Source organism: Populus alba, chromosome 6, assembly GCF_005239225.2.
Source record: "Populus alba chromosome 6, ASM523922v2, whole genome shotgun sequence".
NCBI lineage: Eukaryota > Viridiplantae > Streptophyta > Magnoliopsida > Malpighiales > Salicaceae > Populus > Populus alba.
Window position 1 is genome coordinate 7,137,715 of NC_133289.1, and position 21,526 is coordinate 7,159,240.

The 21,526-nt window shown below is 33.9% G+C and overlaps 2 protein-coding genes and 1 non-coding gene across 3 annotated transcripts; 2 read left to right on the plus strand and 1 right to left on the minus strand.

Moving 5' to 3' along the window:
* Positions 1-5,689: 5,689 nt before the first annotated feature.
* On the minus strand, positions 5,690-9,134 carry LOC118053379 (transcription factor AS1). The gene is made up of 2 exons (XM_035064619.2): positions 8,598-9,134; positions 5,690-7,091 (listed from the first exon to the last, which is right to left on the minus strand). The coding sequence occupies exon 2, from the start codon at positions 7,039-7,041 to the stop codon at positions 5,944-5,946; it is 1,098 nt and encodes a 365-aa protein (XP_034920510.1). The 5' UTR covers positions 7,042-7,091; positions 8,598-9,134; the 3' UTR covers positions 5,690-5,943.
* Positions 9,135-14,770: 5,636 nt separating this feature from the next.
* On the plus strand, positions 14,771-17,210 carry LOC118053380 (ABC transporter I family member 20). Its single transcript, XM_035064620.2, has 7 exons — positions 14,771-15,048; positions 15,137-15,270; positions 15,806-15,925; positions 16,027-16,122; positions 16,287-16,439; positions 16,526-16,603; positions 16,720-17,210. Exons 1-7 carry the CDS (start codon positions 14,880-14,882, stop codon positions 16,954-16,956), a joined length of 987 nt encoding a protein of 328 aa, XP_034920511.1. The 5' UTR covers positions 14,771-14,879; the 3' UTR covers positions 16,957-17,210.
* Positions 17,211-19,084: 1,874 nt separating this feature from the next.
* Positions 19,085-19,156, plus strand: TRNAK-UUU (transfer RNA lysine (anticodon UUU)). Its single transcript has one exon. It is a non-coding gene; the product is annotated as a tRNA-Lys (tRNA).
* Positions 19,157-21,526: the final 2,370 nt, after the last annotated feature.

Genomic DNA, 21,526 nt, shown 5'->3' on the forward strand with positions numbered 1-21,526 from the left:
TTTTGATTCCTGCTACTGCTCTCCTCTTTTTTTCTTTTTTCTTTTTTGTATAAAAATAAGCATTCGTGCGATACGTAATGGACGCCATTTTTATTAAATGAAGGTCTTGCACAATTCAATTCGTGCACGTCCATACAACTAGATTTGTTTAACCAGATTTCAAAGCATATGTGGTAGGAATGATGAGATTTTGTGTTGCAGTCTCTCACACAGCATTCCTCGAAGAGAAAAGTAACTAAGTCAGTGTTGGTTGGCTTGTTACCCTTATCATTCGAAATTCCTGGAGAATATCTTGCATTGGACATGGATAAGGTAGTCGATTTTTATTATATGGGCTCTCTTCTCAAGTTTGTCGCATAATTTCTTTCTTCCTGAAACCGTAGATATCAGTATAGTCGCTGACATGTTATTTGTACGGTTACAACAGCTACTACTGCCTAATTTGGATGTGCATGAAGCACCGGTTCATAACAAAAAATTGACCTCGTTTCCTTTCTCTGAGAGAACAAATGCTTGGATATTCGAGCGTAGAAGGCGAACAGATCAGAGACATGATTTGGTAATTTCTTTTATTTTCTACTGGATATATATGAAATCTTCTTAAGTTGATAAGATGATGTTAGGAGCATGTATATATATAAAAAAACTTTCTTGCAACTTTTCCATCGACTGAAAGTGTATCTGTTTTTATATGTGATATCCTCCTTATCTTGAAGTAAACATCTATTATTGAAGGGATAAAAGTAAAGAGAAGACAGATTAATATATTCTCATGAATGCATCATAATTGATTTTGTTTTAAATGAGAAAATAACATGAATATTCGATGTTCTATGTAGTATTATCATCATGAGAAATCAAATGTGACATTCCGGTCAACTACCGAGGTAGTCAACTTCATACTTTATAATGCTTATCCGGGCAAGAAGCAATTGACTGGGAAGAGTGCATTGCAAGAAAACCCTTTGGTAAGTCTACACACACACACACATCAAGAAAGATAAGCTGGTTCTGTGATTTTTTACTCTAGGATTGCAATGTCTTGTTCAGGAACAAGGATCTGGAACGAAAAGAAAAACATTATTCCATGGAAATCAAGCATCCTCGAGTTCTGGTGTGCGTGAGCAATTAAACAAGAATCAAACGGAAGAGGACTTTGTAGGATTGAAGGGAGATTCGTATAAAACTCTTCCAAGTTCTGATAAAGAAGTTGAAGTTAAACCAGATAATTTAGACAACTCTGACAGTGAGGCTACAGAAAGCGATGAGGATGCATATCCAGCTCCGCAACCTTTTCAGCATCCTTCCAGTCAGGAAATTAAGGGGTTGAAGAGTAATTAATTCTGTTCTCTATGCTAATCACTACCAAAATCATCATTCTGTGTTTATTCTATCTTTAATGCTTTCCAATGTCTGTAGGAAACAAAAGAGAATACGAACCAAAAGGGCAAGGGAAGAGTGGGCACTCCTCATCTGCAAATCAAGCCCTGGTGAATTCTGGAGATGGGAAGCAGAATAAAACTGTCATTGAAAATGTTTCTAGCGAAGAACAAGGAGATCTTGCCATACAAACTCCTGTTGAATCAGTGGTGGTGGAGAAGAAGGACAACGTAACGTTAACTTCAAACCCTACCGAATCAAATACGGGAAAAAAAGGAGACCTGGAAGATATATTTGGTCAATTAGGTGACCTTGAGGATGCTTCAATAGCGGTACAGGTCCTGGGCAGCCAATTTAATCTCGGAGATGTTATAGATAAAGACCTCTGTTTTTATTAGAATGATTCAAATCTTATTTCCATATTTAATTAGTTGTTTGACAAAGTTTATGAAACACATTTTTGATTGCTTTCTTAATTATTGAGAACCTTTTTTATCCTATGTTTATTTTTTTATTTCTTCAATAATGATATATGCTTCGTAACATTTTGTGCTAATAGACTCAATATATAATTTCCTAGCTCGATTAATTAGAAGTTTACCCTAACTTTGTTATATAACAAAATATTAAAGATAAGATGTAGTCTTATAATGTTGGAGAAAAATAAAAGTAAATTTTATGTCTTGTGAGACTTTGTTTTTATTTACGGGTGATCCAATATATTTATATACTTTATTACAATGGTTTTTTTTCTATCTTGAACGGGTAGAATAATACTGTAATTAATTGGTAGAAATGTTAGTGTTTGAAATTGTTATTGCTGGGATAGGTGGTGAAAGACAACGATATATTAGCAAAAATAAATAAATCTGCTGAGTTACATAGAAAATAACTCAGACTTGCATTGTTGATCACTGACTAAAACCTATGGTGTCTGTAAAAGTTATAAATAATCAGTCAAAGATATCTCAATTAATTATGAAAATATTGTGTGCGGCGGTGCGGTACCGCATTCTGCCATCCCAAGACTCAAAAAATTGCATGGGGCTTGCTGAAGAAAAAGGAGGAAAAAGTGCGGCGGCGCATTCGGCCAGGCTGGGAAATTTTCAGGTGCCAGATAACCGTTTAGATCGAGAATGTCAAAGAAACATCTCAATCCAATAACTTAAGCTATTAGATGAGGTTTCAGGATATAATTTATATTATTTTCTAATATATCCCCTCAAGTGAAAGCTCTTTGAGCTTGAAACTTGCACAGATCTACATTACTTCGTGTTTAATTTTTATCAAATAAATATGGATAATGAGATTCGAACTCGTGACCGCTTGGTTATTAAGGATTTGATACCATGTCAAAGAACCATCTCAACCCAATAATTTAAGCTGTTAGATGAAGTTGCAGGATATGATTTATACTATTATTTAATTAAGCACAAGCAGCAAAAAGCTAATCTTTTTGTTTTTAACCCATTTTATATGCACTACCATTTTTTTCAATACACTGTCGATGCTTTTCTTAAAAAAAAAAAAATCATTTTCCTCTATAACATCAAGAGAGTTTAATCTCTTTTCTTTCAATCTCATTCATAGAGAAATCAAAAGAGAGCCATGGAAAATATTAAGGAGACGATGTCCAATCGAGTCCGCTAACAAGGAGGCGAACTTGAACTTGACGTTGAACTGAGATTCCTATGCTACTCTTCTCTATCCTTCTCTCTTCCAGGAAACTTTATTTTCACATCTTGATTCAGGCTAGGATCATGAAAGAAAAGCCTGCTCGCGTCTTGAAAGGTACGTCGATTGCCACTAGAGAGCTCTGTTTTCTTTTTATTTATATTGAACCCTATATTGCTTCTTAAAAGCTTCTCCAGGCATTGAATGGGATGACTATCAATATCTTAAAAAGATTGCAGTGTAGATAATTTTGAGGGGTTTAGATTAATTGGTTATGTTTTAAATTTGTTCTTTAAAAATTACTAATTTAAATCTTAGAAATATTAGGAAAATTAAAAACTTACATGATCGTTAACTTTATAATTAGTAAAACTAATTAAGTTAAGCGGAAACTGACCATTCATGTTAATAATAATAAAAAAACAAAAAAACAAAAAGAGAGATTGCAGTGTAGATTATATTCAACTGTAGATGAGTTTCGGTATAAGTCAGATGGCGGCTAACTTTGCTTGTAATCTTAGTAATGCTGAGAAAGTCAATAAAAAACCATGGCATTTGGAGGACCTCGCCAATGGAGAATATGATCCATTCAAACTCAATAGTAGTTTGGAAGTGGGCTCACCTGCTCTCATTTCTGTTGGGTTGAATTTTTTTGTGGTATCAAGGTAATGACTCTAAATAGCCATAGCCTCTCGAGATCAAGAGTGGATCCATGTATTAAAGAGTGGACACCACTAAATTTGAAAAATAAAAAAATAATAATTAAAACAAAAACTAATTTTTTTTTTGTTAGTGTTATAGGACAAAAAAGAAGAAAATATTAGGGACAGAATACAAAACATAACAAGATAGACACACATAATTATGTTTAGAGTGTGTTTGGTATTGCAGTACTATTGTGGTTATGGTTTTAAAAAAAGTTGTTTTATAAAAAGTACTTTTAATTGAGGTTGGTTTGAAAAAATAGGTGTTTGGTTAAAACTGTGGTTGAAATTGAGGTTGAAGAAAAAGTAGTTAAATGTGTTTGGTTATAATGCTTTTGAAATTGAGATTATAAAATAATTTTTTAAAAAATATATTAATATTGATGGTTTTAAATTTAAATATTGTAAAATTAATTACTCCTATTACATCATGAAAAAAAATAATTTATATAAAATATTTTTTATTATTCCATTAAACTATTTATAATTCCATTACGTACAAAATTCATCCGATAAGAACTACAATTTTCATAATTTTTTGAGCGTGTAATAAAATTAGATAAAATATTATCAGATATAAAATTGATATTACTGTGCGAGTGAATTTAATTCACTCTATACTAGTTTTTCAAAAAAGAATATTGTTCACATCGCAAATGAATTTAATTCTTTAAACTAGTTTTAAAAAAAAATTAATACAATTAACACACTTAATTTTATTTTTTAAAAAAAAAAAAAAAAAAAAGAGGACAGTGCAATTCATGCATGAACAGTGCAGTAAATTGCATTGTTCGTTAATTTTTATCAGCTACAGTGCAAATAAAGCAGGTTTTTGTAGCTTTTCCTTTCCGGCGTTTGAAACGTAAAAAACACGTGGGTCTCATGCACAATAAATTGCTTTTTTTTGTTACCAAACGGCTGCGGATTGCGTTTTAAATAAAACGCAGCCGCAGCCTCGTAGACAAACACTCTCTTAGTAGTAAAGTACAAGATAAAATGATTATCTATGTATCTTATTTGATTAATGATAAACAAGACAAAATAAATTATAAAAAATATATTTATTATCTTTAATATATATTTATGTTAAACTTATATATTTTAAAAAATAATTAGATATTATTTTTTATTTTAGTTAATATTGGGTTTTAAAATTAATAATAGTATATATTGAGTGGAGTGTGAAAATGGCAATTCATTGCATTTTGCTCAGTGATCGCAAAATGACATTTTATAATTAGAAACAAGCAAATGGTTCTCTGCTGAGTGTGTTTTGAGGGAAAGCAACTTGGTGTGGACACCATACTCGTGTTTCTTCGACTGAAAAGGTGAGACATGACAAAGTTATGTTCATCAGATATGGAGGTGGGGTGTGACTTTGATGTAGCAGTTCATGGCTTCGTAATTCTACTTGAAAGTCATCAATGGTCATGGTGACGGTCCCGAGACTTTGTTGTCCGAAGATATTTTGTGCAAGATTTGTAGTCTTGGCGAGTTGCTTTAAAGGAGTAGCATGAGGCTTTGACCGAGAGGCAAATTTCTTAGCCAACAGGAACCAGACTTTCCTGGAAGTGGTCGTGCCAATTACGGTAGAGAGGACGGCTTCTGTCTTTGTGGCATCGATCCTTCTTGGTATAGATAATAAAATCTGGATTTATCTTGGGTGTGTGGCTTCAGAAGTAAAGGGAAGGTGTTTTGGCGGGCAAGATAGTCAAGAATTGTGACACCCATAGTAAATAATTTTTGGTGTTCAACTTGATTGATATGAGCTAGGTGATGTTAGGGATGAGAACATCAGGAGCAGTAAAACAAACGTCCGGTTCACTTTCCGACCATGTAAATAGAAACGCCGCAGCATCCATTCCGGCGATTTATGCAGGACAACGAAAATCAACGCTAAATCCCTTTCAGGAGCAGGTCTAGAAAATATCGATCATCAACCAGCAATATAATTATGATATATATATTTCTGAAAAAGAGAGATAGAATGCAAGACAGGGTTGATCACGCTTATACTAACACTCAGTCCAAGTCATAAGCAGTCATGGAAATATAAATAGATGCCAACAGATAAGAGTTTCTGAAGAGGATGGATATCAGATCAAACAGAGAAAATGAAAGGAAGAGCAACGACCCTGTGTTTACCAAACTGTAGAGCTGATACAGCTGGACGTAAGATATCTCCTTAACGACTATTAGGCTCAGAAAGCCTAGGTCTGCAAGACATCTGTTCGAGAAACTTGGTAAGACGCAAATGCTTTGCAGTCCACTGGTCGGACAATTTCTGTTCCTTGGTTTCTGCATCCCTTCTAAGCCCTGTTAATTGTTCCCTGTACTCTGCTTCAATCCTATCAAGAGATGCCTTTTCTTCTTCCCTGAGAGACTTGATCTTTGACTCTATCTCTTCCATTTTCTCCCTCCTTCGACATGACTTCTCTGACTCCAGCTGCAACTCTACCCTTCTTAGCCTCCAGGCAGCCTCCTTTTTGTGTGCAGCCCAGGCGCGGTGCCCTTCTTCCAATTCTCTACAGCAATCGACCAACTCAGACATTAAGAAGCTCTCACCACAAACAGGGACTATTCCATGAGGTGGCAAATTGCCCAAAACAAGAGGAGTGTTTTCCGGACCTCTCTCCGGCTGAAGCCATTGGATTGGAGGGGATGCCGCGACTGTTGATGGAGAGAGGCTTAGCGTTACAGAGGGGGATGGTGGCCTGACAGTGGAGGTGCTGTTAGAATTAGAAAGCCAAGGGGGGAGCATAGTTGGTGCTGGAGTAGATGGATGGGGATGGGGATGGGGATGGGGGTCCGTATGAAGAAAGGTCCCATTCGAAGTGGCCATTACAAATGCTGGAGAAGGGCGCTCTTTCACTAGCTTCTCAGCAAAAGTCTCTAAAATCCTATCGTACTTGCCCTCGTCAATTGGCTCAACTGTCTTGTTATTTTCCTTCAGCTCTCTCTGTTGCTTCTCTTTGAACACTTCCCACCACTTGCCTAGTCTCTTAGCTGTTCGACCTGGAACTTCAGCTGCAATTTTCTTCCATTTGTTCCCGTGTTTCGCCTGAAGCCGAATGACAAGACTCTGTTCTTCTTCTGTAAGTGATCCTTTCTTTATCCCTGGTTTGAGGTAGTTCTTCCACCTTTCTAAGCAAGATTTAGCATCCCTGTTTAGGGGTGTGTTCATGCGCTGTGACACAAGGTTCCATTCCCTTGGACCATATTGTTTCACGTATGCACGTAGTAAAGCGTCCTCTTCAGCTCTCCAACGCTGCCTCTCCTTCATTTCTAGGTGTAGGCACCACTTTCCATTGCCTTGAACTCTTCATAATGTATCTGAAACATGGCAGAGCATGGCATCAGTCTCCTTCACCGTGGTAAAACATGTAAATAATTACTCTGCTATTCCACATCAAAAGAAAAGCAGGGTTTAGCCCAAGATGAATATATAACATCTAAATAAGTAGGTCAGCACTGCAGAAATTAACATAAGGATTCCAACAAAATTATCAACCTTGGACCCGCGAACAAGGGCCATAACCTGCATCAAGAATGTGCAAACGGAGTAATGAAAAGCTCGCCTTCATGTGTATAATATATATATTATACACCTGAACAAGTTTAGTAGCAGTATCCGTAAAAAGACATAGAATTAATAAAAAATAAAATAATCCTAAAACACACAACAAACACATTGCTTCAATCATTGGCAACAAACAATCACGGAATAAGCAAAGATAGAATTTCTTATCATGTCATAAGTCAGGCACAACTGCACAAGTAAGCAATTACAACCGATAGCAGATTGAGCAATTTATTGGGTTCTGATGATAGAATTCCAGCCCAAACAGCAAATGATGTCAAGCAATAATTCACCAAGTAGCTCCATTTTTAGAAATGCTCAGCACCAATAATTCACCATTGGTATTGGGCCATAGGCATCAGCAACGAAACAGCATGTGATGTGGTCTAATACTTGAGAAATTCATCCAAATACAAAATCTCATCAAATCCTTGTTTCCCCTACCATATCATATGTAACTCCCAAAAACGTGTTTAGCAATGATTTGTAAACCCAAAAGAATTCAGGGAAACTTAACTTATATCTACCAGAATTCTTCAAGAAATAATAAACTTCAGCATATAAAAAAGGCATATTATGACAAATGCATCTTTGTGGATTTATGTGCTGCACAAAATAATAATAATAATAATGGTCGTGAGCATCCCACGATCAATTACCAACAAATAAGGTGCGAAAAGCCAAACTCGTTAACCGTACGATCCATTGTTCTTGATATCCATAACTTTTATTTATTTATTTTTTCAAGCCACAATGGAAATATAAAACTATACATAGACCACCTTAAGAAACAGAAAAACAAAGAACCAAATTTCTATCATCATCCTCCAAATCTAATGGCTGTGTTTCAAATATCAATATTTCTGAAAAATCTAAGAGCACAACTTATATATCAGCCACAAATCAGAGGCATCTGAAAAAGAAAATCGTTTGAGCTACTGCAACAACGTTATAAAATATTAACAATAGCACTCTTCATCGAAACAACACAATCTCAAAAAAAAAAACACAAAAACACAACAAGCAACTATAATTTATTACCGGGCTGACAAAACAATTTTTGTGTGAAAATCTTTACCGTTACTTGGGTTTTTTTTACTACTCTAATAATGAACGAGAAAGCAAGAGCTGCAGTCATTAGATCCAAGATATATATATACAGAAAAAACAATCCAGCAACCAAACCTCTTATTTGGAAGGAAGAAGCAAGGGATAGCAGGAAAAGAAAAACTATATTAAAGAGGAACATGGTCACGTACATTTTTCTTCAAGTGGTTGAAACCGAACTTCTTTTTCGACGCATCTCGAATGAAATACTGTTAATTTATATAAAATGGGAATGGAAAAAGGCTAAAACAAACCCTGGAGGAGATGGAGAAAGATGCCTGCCTAGCTAGAGAGAGAGGAACGAGCAGGAACGGAACAGAATACGAGAGAGCAAAGACAGAAATGAGAGATTAGACTTGAGACTGCAAATAAAATTAATTTTTCGAGAAAAACACTAACAAACTTGAACATGTAGAAAGAGAGAGATCTGACTACTGACACTAGGCTTAAAAAGGGGGCACGCGAATGACAAAGGGCAAAAACAAGATTTTCCTCTTTTTTTAAAATAATAAGGAATGTCCTAGGGTCAGCTACTCCGGTGCACCTCCTCCATCACAGCCACCACCATATCTCCACAACAGCAACTGACAGCACAGTGTTTGCAGAGAAAGACAGAGCTAGGAGAGCAAGAGAGAGTAGGTAGCAGTGTCTAGAGAGTGGGAAGTGAGAGGCGCATTAAATTAATGGGGTTTACAGAGGATGAGATATTGACAAAAAAAAAAAATAATGAGACAACGGTGTACGCTCGATTTCAGCGCTTAAAATGCGCCACATTCCGTCATTTTGCTGCTTGCTAGTTTTATGGGTTGATTATCACTCCTCCTCCTGTAATCATGCGCTCTTCTGTTTAAACACATATGACGTGAATCCATTTTTTTAAAAAAAAAAAAAAAAACGTAGCAGATACAACAAGCATGTTATTTAAGGGTAGTGAAGGGCAAAATCACAGCCATGGATATCTCTGACTTTAACAAGTCAACTTTTCTCTCGATTTTTATAAACGATGCATATGCCACCAGCAGTCAAGGTGATTGAGGGCTACAGCGGTTTTATGATGTTGGGAAGCGTGACACTATCAGGCACGTACGTGGTCCCTGATGCTCTTAAAACAATTACTCTAAACATTAGCCCATGATAATAATAATAATAATAATCCTAATTGATCTGTTGCTTGACTTAATACTATTAATAAAAACCTAAGTCAACGAGGAGTCCGCTTGTAGCTTGTATTAAGACAACCGTTTCAGCGCACAATAGCAAAACTTCCGTAACATCAAGTTTTTTTAATTATTATTATTACACGAATTTTTAATCAAGTTTTATACTTTGAGTTTTTAAAAAATTAATAACAGTATAAATCTTTAGTAATTCAAAAATTTATGAAATTCAAATTAATAATTTTTAAAAAACAAACTTAAAGTCTAACCAAGTAAGCTAAATGATATTGTTTTATTATTATTATTATAATATAATTGCTGGGACCGCTCATTTCCTGTTTATTATCCTGCATGCAATGCAAAATTTCTATGAGATTCTATTGAATTTTCCATCACATAGTTACAATATCGATGCCTTGAATTTTAGTATAAAAGCCATAAGCATTATTATTTAAGATTTTATAATAATTTAGGAATTACAACAATTCCTAATTACAAAGAGAAAAGATTCGATATCGAAGTCAAACTCAGCGTCGCAGGAGGAATCCTGTAAATAATGGACGCAGCTTGTTGTCTTGCCTCTTCGATGCAATAAAGTGGTATGGAAGTGACTGCAGAAAAAAGGCTGATATTTTACCAAAAGCAAAGTAATTATCGACCACGCCATTATTTATTATTCCATCAAACCCCTCGCCCCGTCTATAGACGTCACGTTTGCCGTTTGATTATCATCAAATTAATAGTTACACCAAGCGTTGATGATTCCCAAGAAAATTCTGAATTCCCCTTGCGTTACAGTTCACAGAAACAATTTGAGAAACTAGCCTCTGCCTCTCTGCTCTCTGCTACTCTATATTCTATAAAGACGGGCCTAGCAGATACATAGTCACCTGATTTAGTTTCCCTAGCAGCATATACCGCGTATTGAAATAATATTTATTCTTTTAATTTATTTTGCACACCAAAACAATAAAAAAAAATAATTTAAAACAGAAGAATAACATCCCAACAAGAAAATCAGGGCAGGGTAGATTCACTAGAGGGGGGTAGGATGGGATCTTTCAGGAAAGAGGAGCTGGTGTTGCATTAGGACTTGGGAGAACTTTTATTTATTTAATTTTTGTAGTTTGAACTTTTAATTCCTTGAATAGGGTAGTTATTTATAAACTTATTTGTCGAAACGACATGCTTTCTGCCAATGTTAGCATTGAAACACAACTGATTTATCGATTAGATGACATTGAAATTCATGACAAGAGAAAACGACAAGGAAATTGAAATTAGTCCGAAATTAATTTTGCATTAACACTCCATTAACGGTCAAAGCCAGGCAACCTCCGGTTGTCTCTGCTGTCCACATGAACAATGCTCATACATCGCAAATAAGTAATTAGGGAACCCAGGAGAAAAGGGCAGAAAAGACATCTCTCTTCACGTTAACTTCTGTTTGTGTTGGAGATTTTCTTGCCACGCAGCTGTAAATGTTCTTCCTCGTTGATGATGAATCAAAGGGAAACTTTTCCACGAAATAAATGGGCATCAGCGCTATTCTCTCCGAACCACAAACCCCTCTGCAGCACAACAATGTCTTCTAGATCTTGTGCATATGAAATTGTTTGGATACACGTTGTGTTTTCGATAGATATTTATATATATTATGTGATATTTAGATAAAATGGATTTCCTGAGCACGTGATTGTGTGGGAATTAAACATATTTATCAGAGTAATTTAGATCTACGTGGGAAAATATCTTCTCGTAGGAAATACGCTATTTTAAGGAAATAAGATTTTTGAAAACCCTACTTGGACCTGGGAGGAAAGGTGGGCCTACTGGGGTGGGGGAGACTGTAGTCCGGGTTTCGCGGCACAAGGAGACGAGAGGTGAAAGAGACAGGACGCTCTGGTACGCGCAGCAAATTTGTCAGTGATACGTTACGTCGGTTTTTTCTCCCTTTGCTTTGTTTTTATTGTCTCTCTTTCCATCTATCTCTGGCTCTACTTGCTAGTGGGCCATTTTCTCCTCACCCTTTTATAATCCCTGTGGTTATTGGCTAACAGTACAAATAAACCCCAGGTTTGTTCCATGCTACTCCCCCCTCTCCCTTCCCTTTTTGCCCCTGCGTCCAATCTTATATTTAATTTTCGACCCATATCAATATAGTTTAATTGTTCTTCGGATGATAAAATTAAAATTATTTTTTAAAAATTAAAATAAATTATAAAAATTTAATTTTTAATCAATTCAAATAATAAAAGATAAAATTAAAAACAAAATCAATAAAAAAAAAAATCTAAGAACTCAAGTCAATTGCATTAACCCATAAAATTCATGATTCAGGTCATGAAACCAAAACAACATTATATGAATCAAACAAAAATAAACTATAAAATTTAATTTTTAATAAATCTAATGTTAAATAAAAAAATTAAAAACAAAAAACAAAACAAAATATTATTTCAAGGAATAACACTTTACATGGAGAAAATAATAATTTCCCCTCCTCAACGAATTATTAGTTGTTTGAACTAATCTAAGTTAATATTTATTTATTAAAATAATATTATTATTTATTTTAAAAAATATATATATTTCTACTGAATCTTTGAAGTTTAACTAAGTCGGATTTTGTTTTTCAAATTAAAACCCAGTCTAGGTCAAAATTTTGAAGATTTCTTAAATTAACTCATCAAATAAACTAGTTTAATAAAAATAATAGAAAGCAACAAGTTAGTTAAAAATTTATGAAATCAAGTTTCAAGTTTTACTTTCCATATATACAAAAGAATCTTTTCTGGTACACATAGATGATTGACCTCAAACATACTTAGCTATGTTTATAATATAGTGCAAAAGATAAGGTCCATCCCATTTAAAGAGAAAATTATAGCTCATATGTTTTGACATGATTATTTGATGTACCGTCGAGATAGGATCTTCTACTAGAAATGAAAGTGGTTGCATCTTCTTGTTGAAAGCCCTGTAAAGTTAAGCTTGATAGCATTCTAAGCATTGTTGCGGCTCAAAAAACTTCTCATCCAAGGCTCTAAGTTCTTTGGCACATAGATATTGTCTTCATTAAAGAGTCCTTCTTATATTACTATCCTTAGAGATGGAATTTGACATTCTAATGGAAGATGACTTCAACACCGTATATCAAAAAATATAGAATAACTTGATTTTAATTTTGAGTTTTATTATTCTCCATATCTATAGGGTGAGGCCCTTTATATAGATTCATAGGAACACTCAAGTTTTTTTTTAATGTCACATGATATTTTATTTATTTATAAAATTCTGTATTTATGATAAAATATCTTAAATATCTCATCTCGTATGTCAATATTTAATTGATTAAGAAATACATAAATGTCCATTTATTTTTCATATTATTTTTAAAAAATATCATTTGAAGGCCATTCCATTTGTCCCATATAATCAAATTGCCACGGTAAAGGATGACATGTAATTAAGCCAACAAAAACTGAAGGAAGACCTTCCACCTCGAATAGAGTAATTTTTGGAGCTGTAACCACTGTCAAGTATTTATCAAAAATGCTAGTTATTGGAATCATAATCTTGAGAAATTCGATGGAGTAGTTCTTGAAATAGGAAGGAATAAACCATACATATAAAAAAGAGAGAGCAGAAGATAGCAGCAAGGAAGCCATATTCATCATCATCGAAGAAGTTCAGTGTTAGACACACACCGAAGTCCGAGAGAGATCTCCCATCAAGCCTCAGGCGAAGAGAACTCGAAGCTGAAATTTCTCTCTCGAAGAAATATTTGGTGGGCCAAAAGGTGAAAAAAAGCAGAAAAGGTGATTTGACGCATCGACGTTATTGTAAAATTGAGGGAGATCCTGCCTAATCTCTTCTATTCTGATTTCTGAAAAGCCGAATAGTTTTTGCGGTGGAGGATAGTGCAGCGCCAGCACAATTAGTTGTCGCCTCGCCTAGGAAGGAAGTACATCTTCCTTAAATAATATAATTCACCATTAGGATCAAAAACTTTCTCCGAGGATTGCTAACTCTTAGCCATCGATCTTGCAGTCGCGCTCATCTTCGCTGCTCTTTCGTGACACGTGCCGCCTTCACAAACTCCAAAACTTGCTGCAGACAACACAATTTGATGATGGCATTGCTGTAATATTATTAGATACTAGGCTTCTTTCCTTTTCTTCTAGCCGAAGCCTTTCCTGCTGTCACCTGGTGGTGGAAGGAAGCCAAATAACTATGACGTTTTTTAAAATTAACACAGGCAACAAATAGTAAATGTAACATAGTTAGAAAGAAAACACTGTTGATTGATCCCAAAAAATCCCTGGTGGGGCCAGTGGTTTTTTTTCTTAAAGCCAACATGTTTTTAACTTTTGTGGGCTGTTTAAATATGTTAAGTCAGTTAACTTTTATGTAAATAAATTTTTAAATTTAATAAAAATACAAGTACATGATCTGTTGTAAGTTCACGGAGTTAATCTATAAATCTTGGGTTGACCTAATATAACAAAAATATTATTTAATAAAAAAATTATATTTTTTACCAATCATTCAAATTATTTTTAAATTTTTCAAATCAATTAAATTATATTAAAATAATTTTCATACATGATAATTTTAAATGAAAGCTAAACAAAGAGTTTGAGAGTTATGAAAATTCAAAGTGGACTCTGTCTTCTTTGTATGAAATTTAATAACAATGTTTTTACTACCTAGATTTTTTTGGACAAGTTAGAAAGCTTAGTTATAACTAAATCATCATAGTTTATGAAAACTAATCAATTAGTCCCTGTAGTATAGAAAATAACTAATAATCTCTTTATTAGAGTTGGCCATATTCAACTTGGTAGGTTTTTTTAAACCCAAACACGCCTTTTTTTTCCTTTCCCATCTTATCTGCTTCTCTTTTCACTTTTTTTTTTTTTTTAATTGGAAAATCACTAAAGTTAGAAACGAACCAAAGAATTTATGGATTAAATGTATGTTTTATGAAACCATGAGGTCTAGTTTAATTAGTTCAGGTTCCAAGTTATAGGATATTGAGAGCACAATACCTAAATTGCCTTCGTGTATCCATCCCTCTTGATCGTTCGTTCCACGAGACCCGCCCCCACATGCTACTCTTAAACGGTTGTTGACTGACCACGCAGTACTATTAAAATTTGCCACGTTGTAGGATCCACAGCCCCAAAATTTTCCCATCGAGTTAGGTGAAGAAGAAGAAGAAAATGAGACTTGAGAGCTTAAAAACAGAGACCGCTCTCTCAGATTGTTGTGATGGGCGATATGGAGCATCAAGGACCAATAATAGATATCAACGGCCTGAGATTCACGTACCCAGGAATCAACGGTCACCCACCGCCTGGGTCTAAACCGTTGATCGATGAGTTCTCTCTCACCGTCAATTCTGGTGATCGATGCCTTCTTGTTGGATCCAACGGCGCTGGTTAGATCTTTGTTTGTTTTCATAAGATAATAGTATTAGTAAGCAAAACACCAGAATAGTAATGGGTTTGTTTTGTTGTGCTGTAAAGGGAAAACAACAATTCTGAAGATATTAGGAGGCAAACACATGGTGGAACCCCAAATGGTTCGTGTTTTAGGAAGGTCTGCTTTTCACGACACTGCTTTAACTTCTTCTGGTGATCTTTCTTATCTTGGAGGAGAGGTTAGAAATTACAATTCATTCATGGCTTTGCCTTTTCTTATTATCGACCGTTGCTGTTTAATTTAAAATTTGGAAACTGGTGTTTTATTTCTTGTCTTCAATAAGACGTTGAGGAACATTACCCCCTCCAGTAATGTGTTATTGCATATGCCAATCTAATCCTCGGAAGAACAAAAAAAAAAAAAGAAATTCTTTGTTGCATTGCAATGGATATTCCTTTCATATCCTAGCTCTTTTTCACATGAAAAAGGATTCCAGCCTGCGAAATGGGAGCAGCCTAAACTGTCAAAAGAGGCCCTGCTTAAATTAATTATGAGAACAATGTTGGACTGGATCTCTATCATAATCAAATGGAATAGTTTGTTTTACTTTTGTCTAATATTGAGCATGATATGCTTGGCGTTGACTATACTATGGTGTGTTTGGGACATTTCGATAGGAAATTGTTTTTTTACCTAATTATCCGGATTTCGAGATTTTCATATTCAAGGTTTTATTTGTTGATAATTGTTGATAAAAAGTCTTTCTTTTGCAGTGGAGGCGAGAAGTTGCTTTTGCTGGTTTTGAGGTTCCGATACAAATGGATATTTCTGCGGAGAAGATGATACTTGGGGTGGCAGGTATTGATCCTCAAAGAAGAGCTGAGCTAATCAAGGTGAGTTTCAATTTATTCAAGTTGCATTTCTGAGAAACTATTTCTTTAGGTGTGCCATTGACAGCAGTGGGACATTACAACTTGTTATCTTGATTGGATAGGTATTGGACATTGATCTGTCATGGAGGATGCACAAGGTTTCTGATGGCCAGAGAAGGCGAGTGCAAATTTGCATGGGTCTCTTGAGGCCATTCAAGGTATCCCTTTTTCTTGCTTCATATCTCTCGCTTATATCATGAGTTTCCATTACAATTCTTGTAACTCCTCATTTGGACGAGTTATTGTTTGTTGAGGATATCTTTTCTTCGTTTTTCCCATTCATGTCTTAATATAAGCCGACTTTACCTCCTTGTTTATCTAGGTTCTTCTTCTTGATGAGATAACAGTTGACCTCGATGTGCTAGCAAGGGCTGACCTTCTGAAGTTTCTAAGAAAGGATTGTGAAGAGCGAGGTGCATCAATTATCTATGCAACACATATATTTGATGGTTTGGAGGAGTGGCCAACGCATATTGTATGTCTTGATTTCTTCAGTAGTTCAACAGGCATCACATATAATGCTTGCTCTTCTCGATGTCTAATTGGCTTCTTCTTTTACAGTTGTATGTTGCTCATGGGAAGTTGCAATTCGCAATGCCAATGGCCAAAATAAAAGAGATTAGTAATTTGTCACTAATGGTTGGTAGCTATGTCTAATTCTCTAATCCACTTTTCAACTTGCTGATAGTTTTTCAATTTCCAGAATATAAATCCTCTTGCGTTGTGTAATGCTGAAACGAAAATGGGATTTGCAGAGAACAGTGGAGAGCTGGCTGAGGAAGGAAAGAGATGAGGAGAGGAAAAGAAGACAAGAGAGAAAGGCAGGAGGTCTTCCAGAATATGAAAAGCAGGTTGAGGGAAGTCGAGTGACCGGTGATCCAGCTCGTGTTGCTGCTCGTGTTATGAACAATGGTTGGGCTGCAGGAAGGCTGAACTCCACTATTGCGGGTGAAGAGAACTTCATCTTGAGCTCAAACAGAGTTTTGAGGTAGTAGATAAATTCAATTGAAAATATGAGAGATCTGTTTGCTATCAACATTTATACAGCTGGGAATTAGTATTCATACATACACGTTTTGCTCTTTTTTACTTTCAAGTCTTTGTCGAGTGAGCATAAAAAACGATGTTCAAAATAATAGATAGCAGCATCTTCTTATTCATTTTATTGTGATTCATGGATAATGGTTTATGTTAACGTCTCCCCTGTAATTTGTGAAGATCAATAAGAATTTCAATTTCTCCTTTAGATCATCTTATTTACACTGTGATTCCTTTTATGAAGTTTAAACTTTACGATGCGAAAATTATGCGTCGCTGTTCTTGATAGTCGTTAATTGCTGTTACCTCGGTCATCCTACCCTGCAGCAGCTCGGAAGACGTTCAAAACACTGGATTAGAACAATTGAATTATCCTTGAAAGTATTGAATTACTAGACATTGCAGAATTAATTGGGGGCAAATTGGTCTACATATTTATTTTACCACAATATAATAAATTTCTTATCCTTAAAAGCAAAATAATATATATCTATCACTTGAAAGTATTTTTGTCTTTTTAAGTTTAGACGCAAAATAAATCATCGAAATTACCTCTAGAAGCTGAAAAAAGAAACTGGCTTGCAGGGGAATTTGTGTATTTTCATTCTGGTTTCTCGGTAATAATTGAATTGACAAAAGGGATGATATGTTTTTTTACCCCATATATAATATTATTTAAATAATTATTAGGGTGGTGTGTGTGGGAGTTCTAGTGAAGTTGTAGAGGCGTGTGCGGAGGCTTTGTTTAGCCAAACGGTGGCTTTTCAAAGCGACGATAAAATCCTCTCAGCGTTTCTTACCTGCGAGTTTGATATAGTAATCTAGGTTTCATTGGTTTTTTTTTCTTTTTTAATATTTTTTTTCTTTTGAAAAGATTTTTCAATCAAAACAAATAACAGTGGCTAGTTTTTTTTTTTTTTGTCTTTGTTAGATTTAACTTGTTTAAAAATATTTTTATTTATTTAATTAGATTAAATTAATATATTTAAAATTTCAACATTTAATTAATTGATCAAGTTTTGAGCTTTTTGGTTCAAACGAGTATGGAGTTTAATGAATTGTGGGTTTAAAAGATTAATTTGGATTTAGAAACTTCATCCAAACTTTTTGGTTTTTTTTTTTGTTCTGAGCTTATATTTTTTTTTTATCCTTAATCATTTTCTTGCTTTTGAAAAAAAACAGGAGTTATTTTGGGTTTTTTTTCGGGTCTTTATTAAATTTAACTTTTTTATAAGAATTTTTTATTTTGAATTAAATTAAATTAATTAATTGAATATAAAAATGAAATACTCGTTTTATAATATTTTTTCACTTACTTTCTGGGTCACCATTCTAACAACATGGGCTGTCTTTTATTACCTAAATTTTAGATGTTTCTTACTTATTTGAAAACGTTAATGTTGAATGAATGTCTTTTTTTATGTTGTGAAAAAATAGCCAAGCCCTCGGCATAGCGCAGATCATCTATGTTATTTTTTTGTTTTTTTTTTTTATTATTTTTTTATAATTTGTTTTATGAAAATCATTTTTTTTATTTTTTGTAGAACAAATTATTATACAAAAAGTTAAAGGAAATGATGTTTTAATATAGCAATTGAAAAAATTTCTTGTTTTTCTATTACATTAAAAATTAGTTAGACATCTTATATATTTTTATTAACATATATAATCTTCATTTTATTTTATTATATGTAAATATAAGCTTTTTGATTTATAGTTATAGTTTTTAATTGATGTCAAAAAATATTATAATAACACCTATACATTTATTTTTTTGTATTAAAAATAATATTTAACCCATAGCAAAGCAAGTAGAATAGACAAGTTAACATATATATATATATATATATTCAGCACAAATTATGTTCAATTTTTTTAATTAATTGCATGCATAGATTTTACAATTTATAATTAGTTTTTTTTTTTGTAAAACAATACGTTGAAAAAACCTGCATATTTATTTTTTTATCAAAACATTTATTCAACCCATGATAAATAAGACATGCAGGGAGTCTGATTTGGATGCGGTATTAATTTTATTGGTAATTTGTTACTGGAGAAACAAGGGACAGAAAACATGTAGCCGTCTTAGCTCAGAGGTAGAGCGCATGGCTTTTAACCATGTGGTCGTGGGTTCGATCCCCACAGACGGCGATTTTCCTTTTCATTACCTTTTGATCAAGTCTTAAACTAGGCCCACTACTTAAAGCCCATTTATCAAAATAAGAAATTACATAATTCATGCAAGCATTGAGTATCAAAATAAGAAATTACATAATTCATGGCATTTGTTTTCTTTTTAAACATTGAGAATACAATATATTAGATCGATTTAGATTAATTAGTTTTAATTTGTCAAACTTGCTATCCGGTAATAGACTACACTAAGTTTAATAACTTTGTTTTTTTAAAAAAGAAAAACTATTTTTTCATTTAATTATATGACAAAAAATACATGCTCGTAAAATCGAGTATCAACCCAATATTGTGATGTTTGTTTAAAGCCACGTTAACCTTATAAAAAGCAAATCAAAATAAATTATGAAACTCAATTTCCAATAAACTCAATGTTAGATAATAAAATTTAAAAATATATACTTTAAATTTTTTTAACTTGGTTTGACTAGCAACCAGAGTCACAGACTCCATCAAATTTAATGACTTTGGTTAGCTTGTCAATATCATTATCTAAGTCACAGAATGAACTGAGTTTAATAATTTTAAGTTATTAAAAATTCTATTTTATTTAAAAATAAGATAAATAAAATAAACACTCACAAAATAAAAAGACCAACTCAAAGTCGAGATGCTTTGTAAATTGAAAACATTTTTTATCTAAATCAAAATCCATAATGGTCATATAAGGAAATTAAAAAATAAATGAAAATAAGATCTTAGTTATGATATCATATCTAATTAGTTTAGATATCCATTTTTGTTGGGTTGGGTTACCGATTTTATTCTTGAGCATATATTTCAAACTATGCTAATAAGTTTTAATTTTAAAGATTTGACCTAGTAAATAAGGTCTTCATTTCAGATCTGCCAACATAATAGCCAAAAACTCTTTTTCTACTTTAACTCCCTCACATAATACATCATATTCAATTGTAAAGTCTTTTTAAAAAAAATAAAAAAAATAAAAATGATAATGCTAACAGCGGTTTCATGATTGCCTTTTTTTGGGTAGCCTGGCTAGTTAGTACCTATAATCTTATGTGAAACCTTTTATAATCCTTGATTAGGCCTAAACATCCTTTTAAGGATTTTATGTTGTTGGGTCTGGGTCATTGAACCATAACCTCTACCTTTCTTATATTGAAATTTACCCCTTCCTCTAATACTATATGGCCTAGGTATTCCGGCTCCTTACTAGAAAACTTACATTGAGATCTTTTAGCATTCCTCACTCCCATTATAGACTATTATATCATCAAATAAAACTAATACAAATTTTCTAAGATAGGATTTAAATATATCATTCATTAGAGCTTAGAAGATAGATGGAGTATTGGTTAAACCAAATGACATGATCATAAATTTATAATGTTCTTTGTGAGTTCTAAAAGTTATTTTTAAATATTTCCTAGTCTTATTCTGATTTGATGGTGCTCTAGTCTTAGATTCAATATAGAAAAATAATTAGACCACGAAACTCATTTAATAATTCCTCCATCAATAGAATAATTAAATTGACTGTTAAGTACTCGGTAATCAACAAATATCCTTCACGACCTATCTGTTATTTTAGCTACACTCGGGTGCATGAGATTATGTTCATTCCCGATGTGAATCAAAACCATCATCTATCACAAACCTTGAATTCTTAGAAGCATTGGCATGAATTTGCATACAAATTGACATGTACGATTGGATTCCGAAATTCAGCGTAAGAATGATATAACTTGGCATATATTCCAATTCCCTTGTCATGATTCCAGCTATAAACCTCAAAGTTTTGCAAGAGGCTATTTCAAGTCACACACCCTATACTTGAGTTATGATCTACATATCACGAGGATAATTTGGGGTTGAAGGATTATTCTTGACAAGCTAATTGATCGATAACAAGTATATGGTCGCAGTCGGTCCCACTTTACCTGTTGTTTTCTTGCCGAAAGTTGATTTTTCATGATCCGAAAGATATTGTTGATAAGGAATAAATGCCTTCCTTTGATGGCATGCCAGACATGGTTTGCCTCTTTTGGGCTTAGCGGGTATCTTAACATAACCGGATAGGCCTCTTGTCCAAGCGTGCCCAGATTCCCACAGCTTGGAAAAGATGGGTGTATAGCAGGTGATTTGTCTGCTCTGAGCTTGGGAAAACATTGCATGTGAAAATGGGAGCCATCTTGCCCTAGCAAACCTAAATGCTTGGATCGAACCGGCCTGCCTTGTTAGCTTATTCCGGCAGAAAAGTAGATGCGATAAGCCATTTGGTACAAGCAGACGCCTGAGCGGAGAAATAACGGAGGCGTTGCATGATTAGATACGTGAACGGGTTCTGTGCTAGCGAGGAAAAGG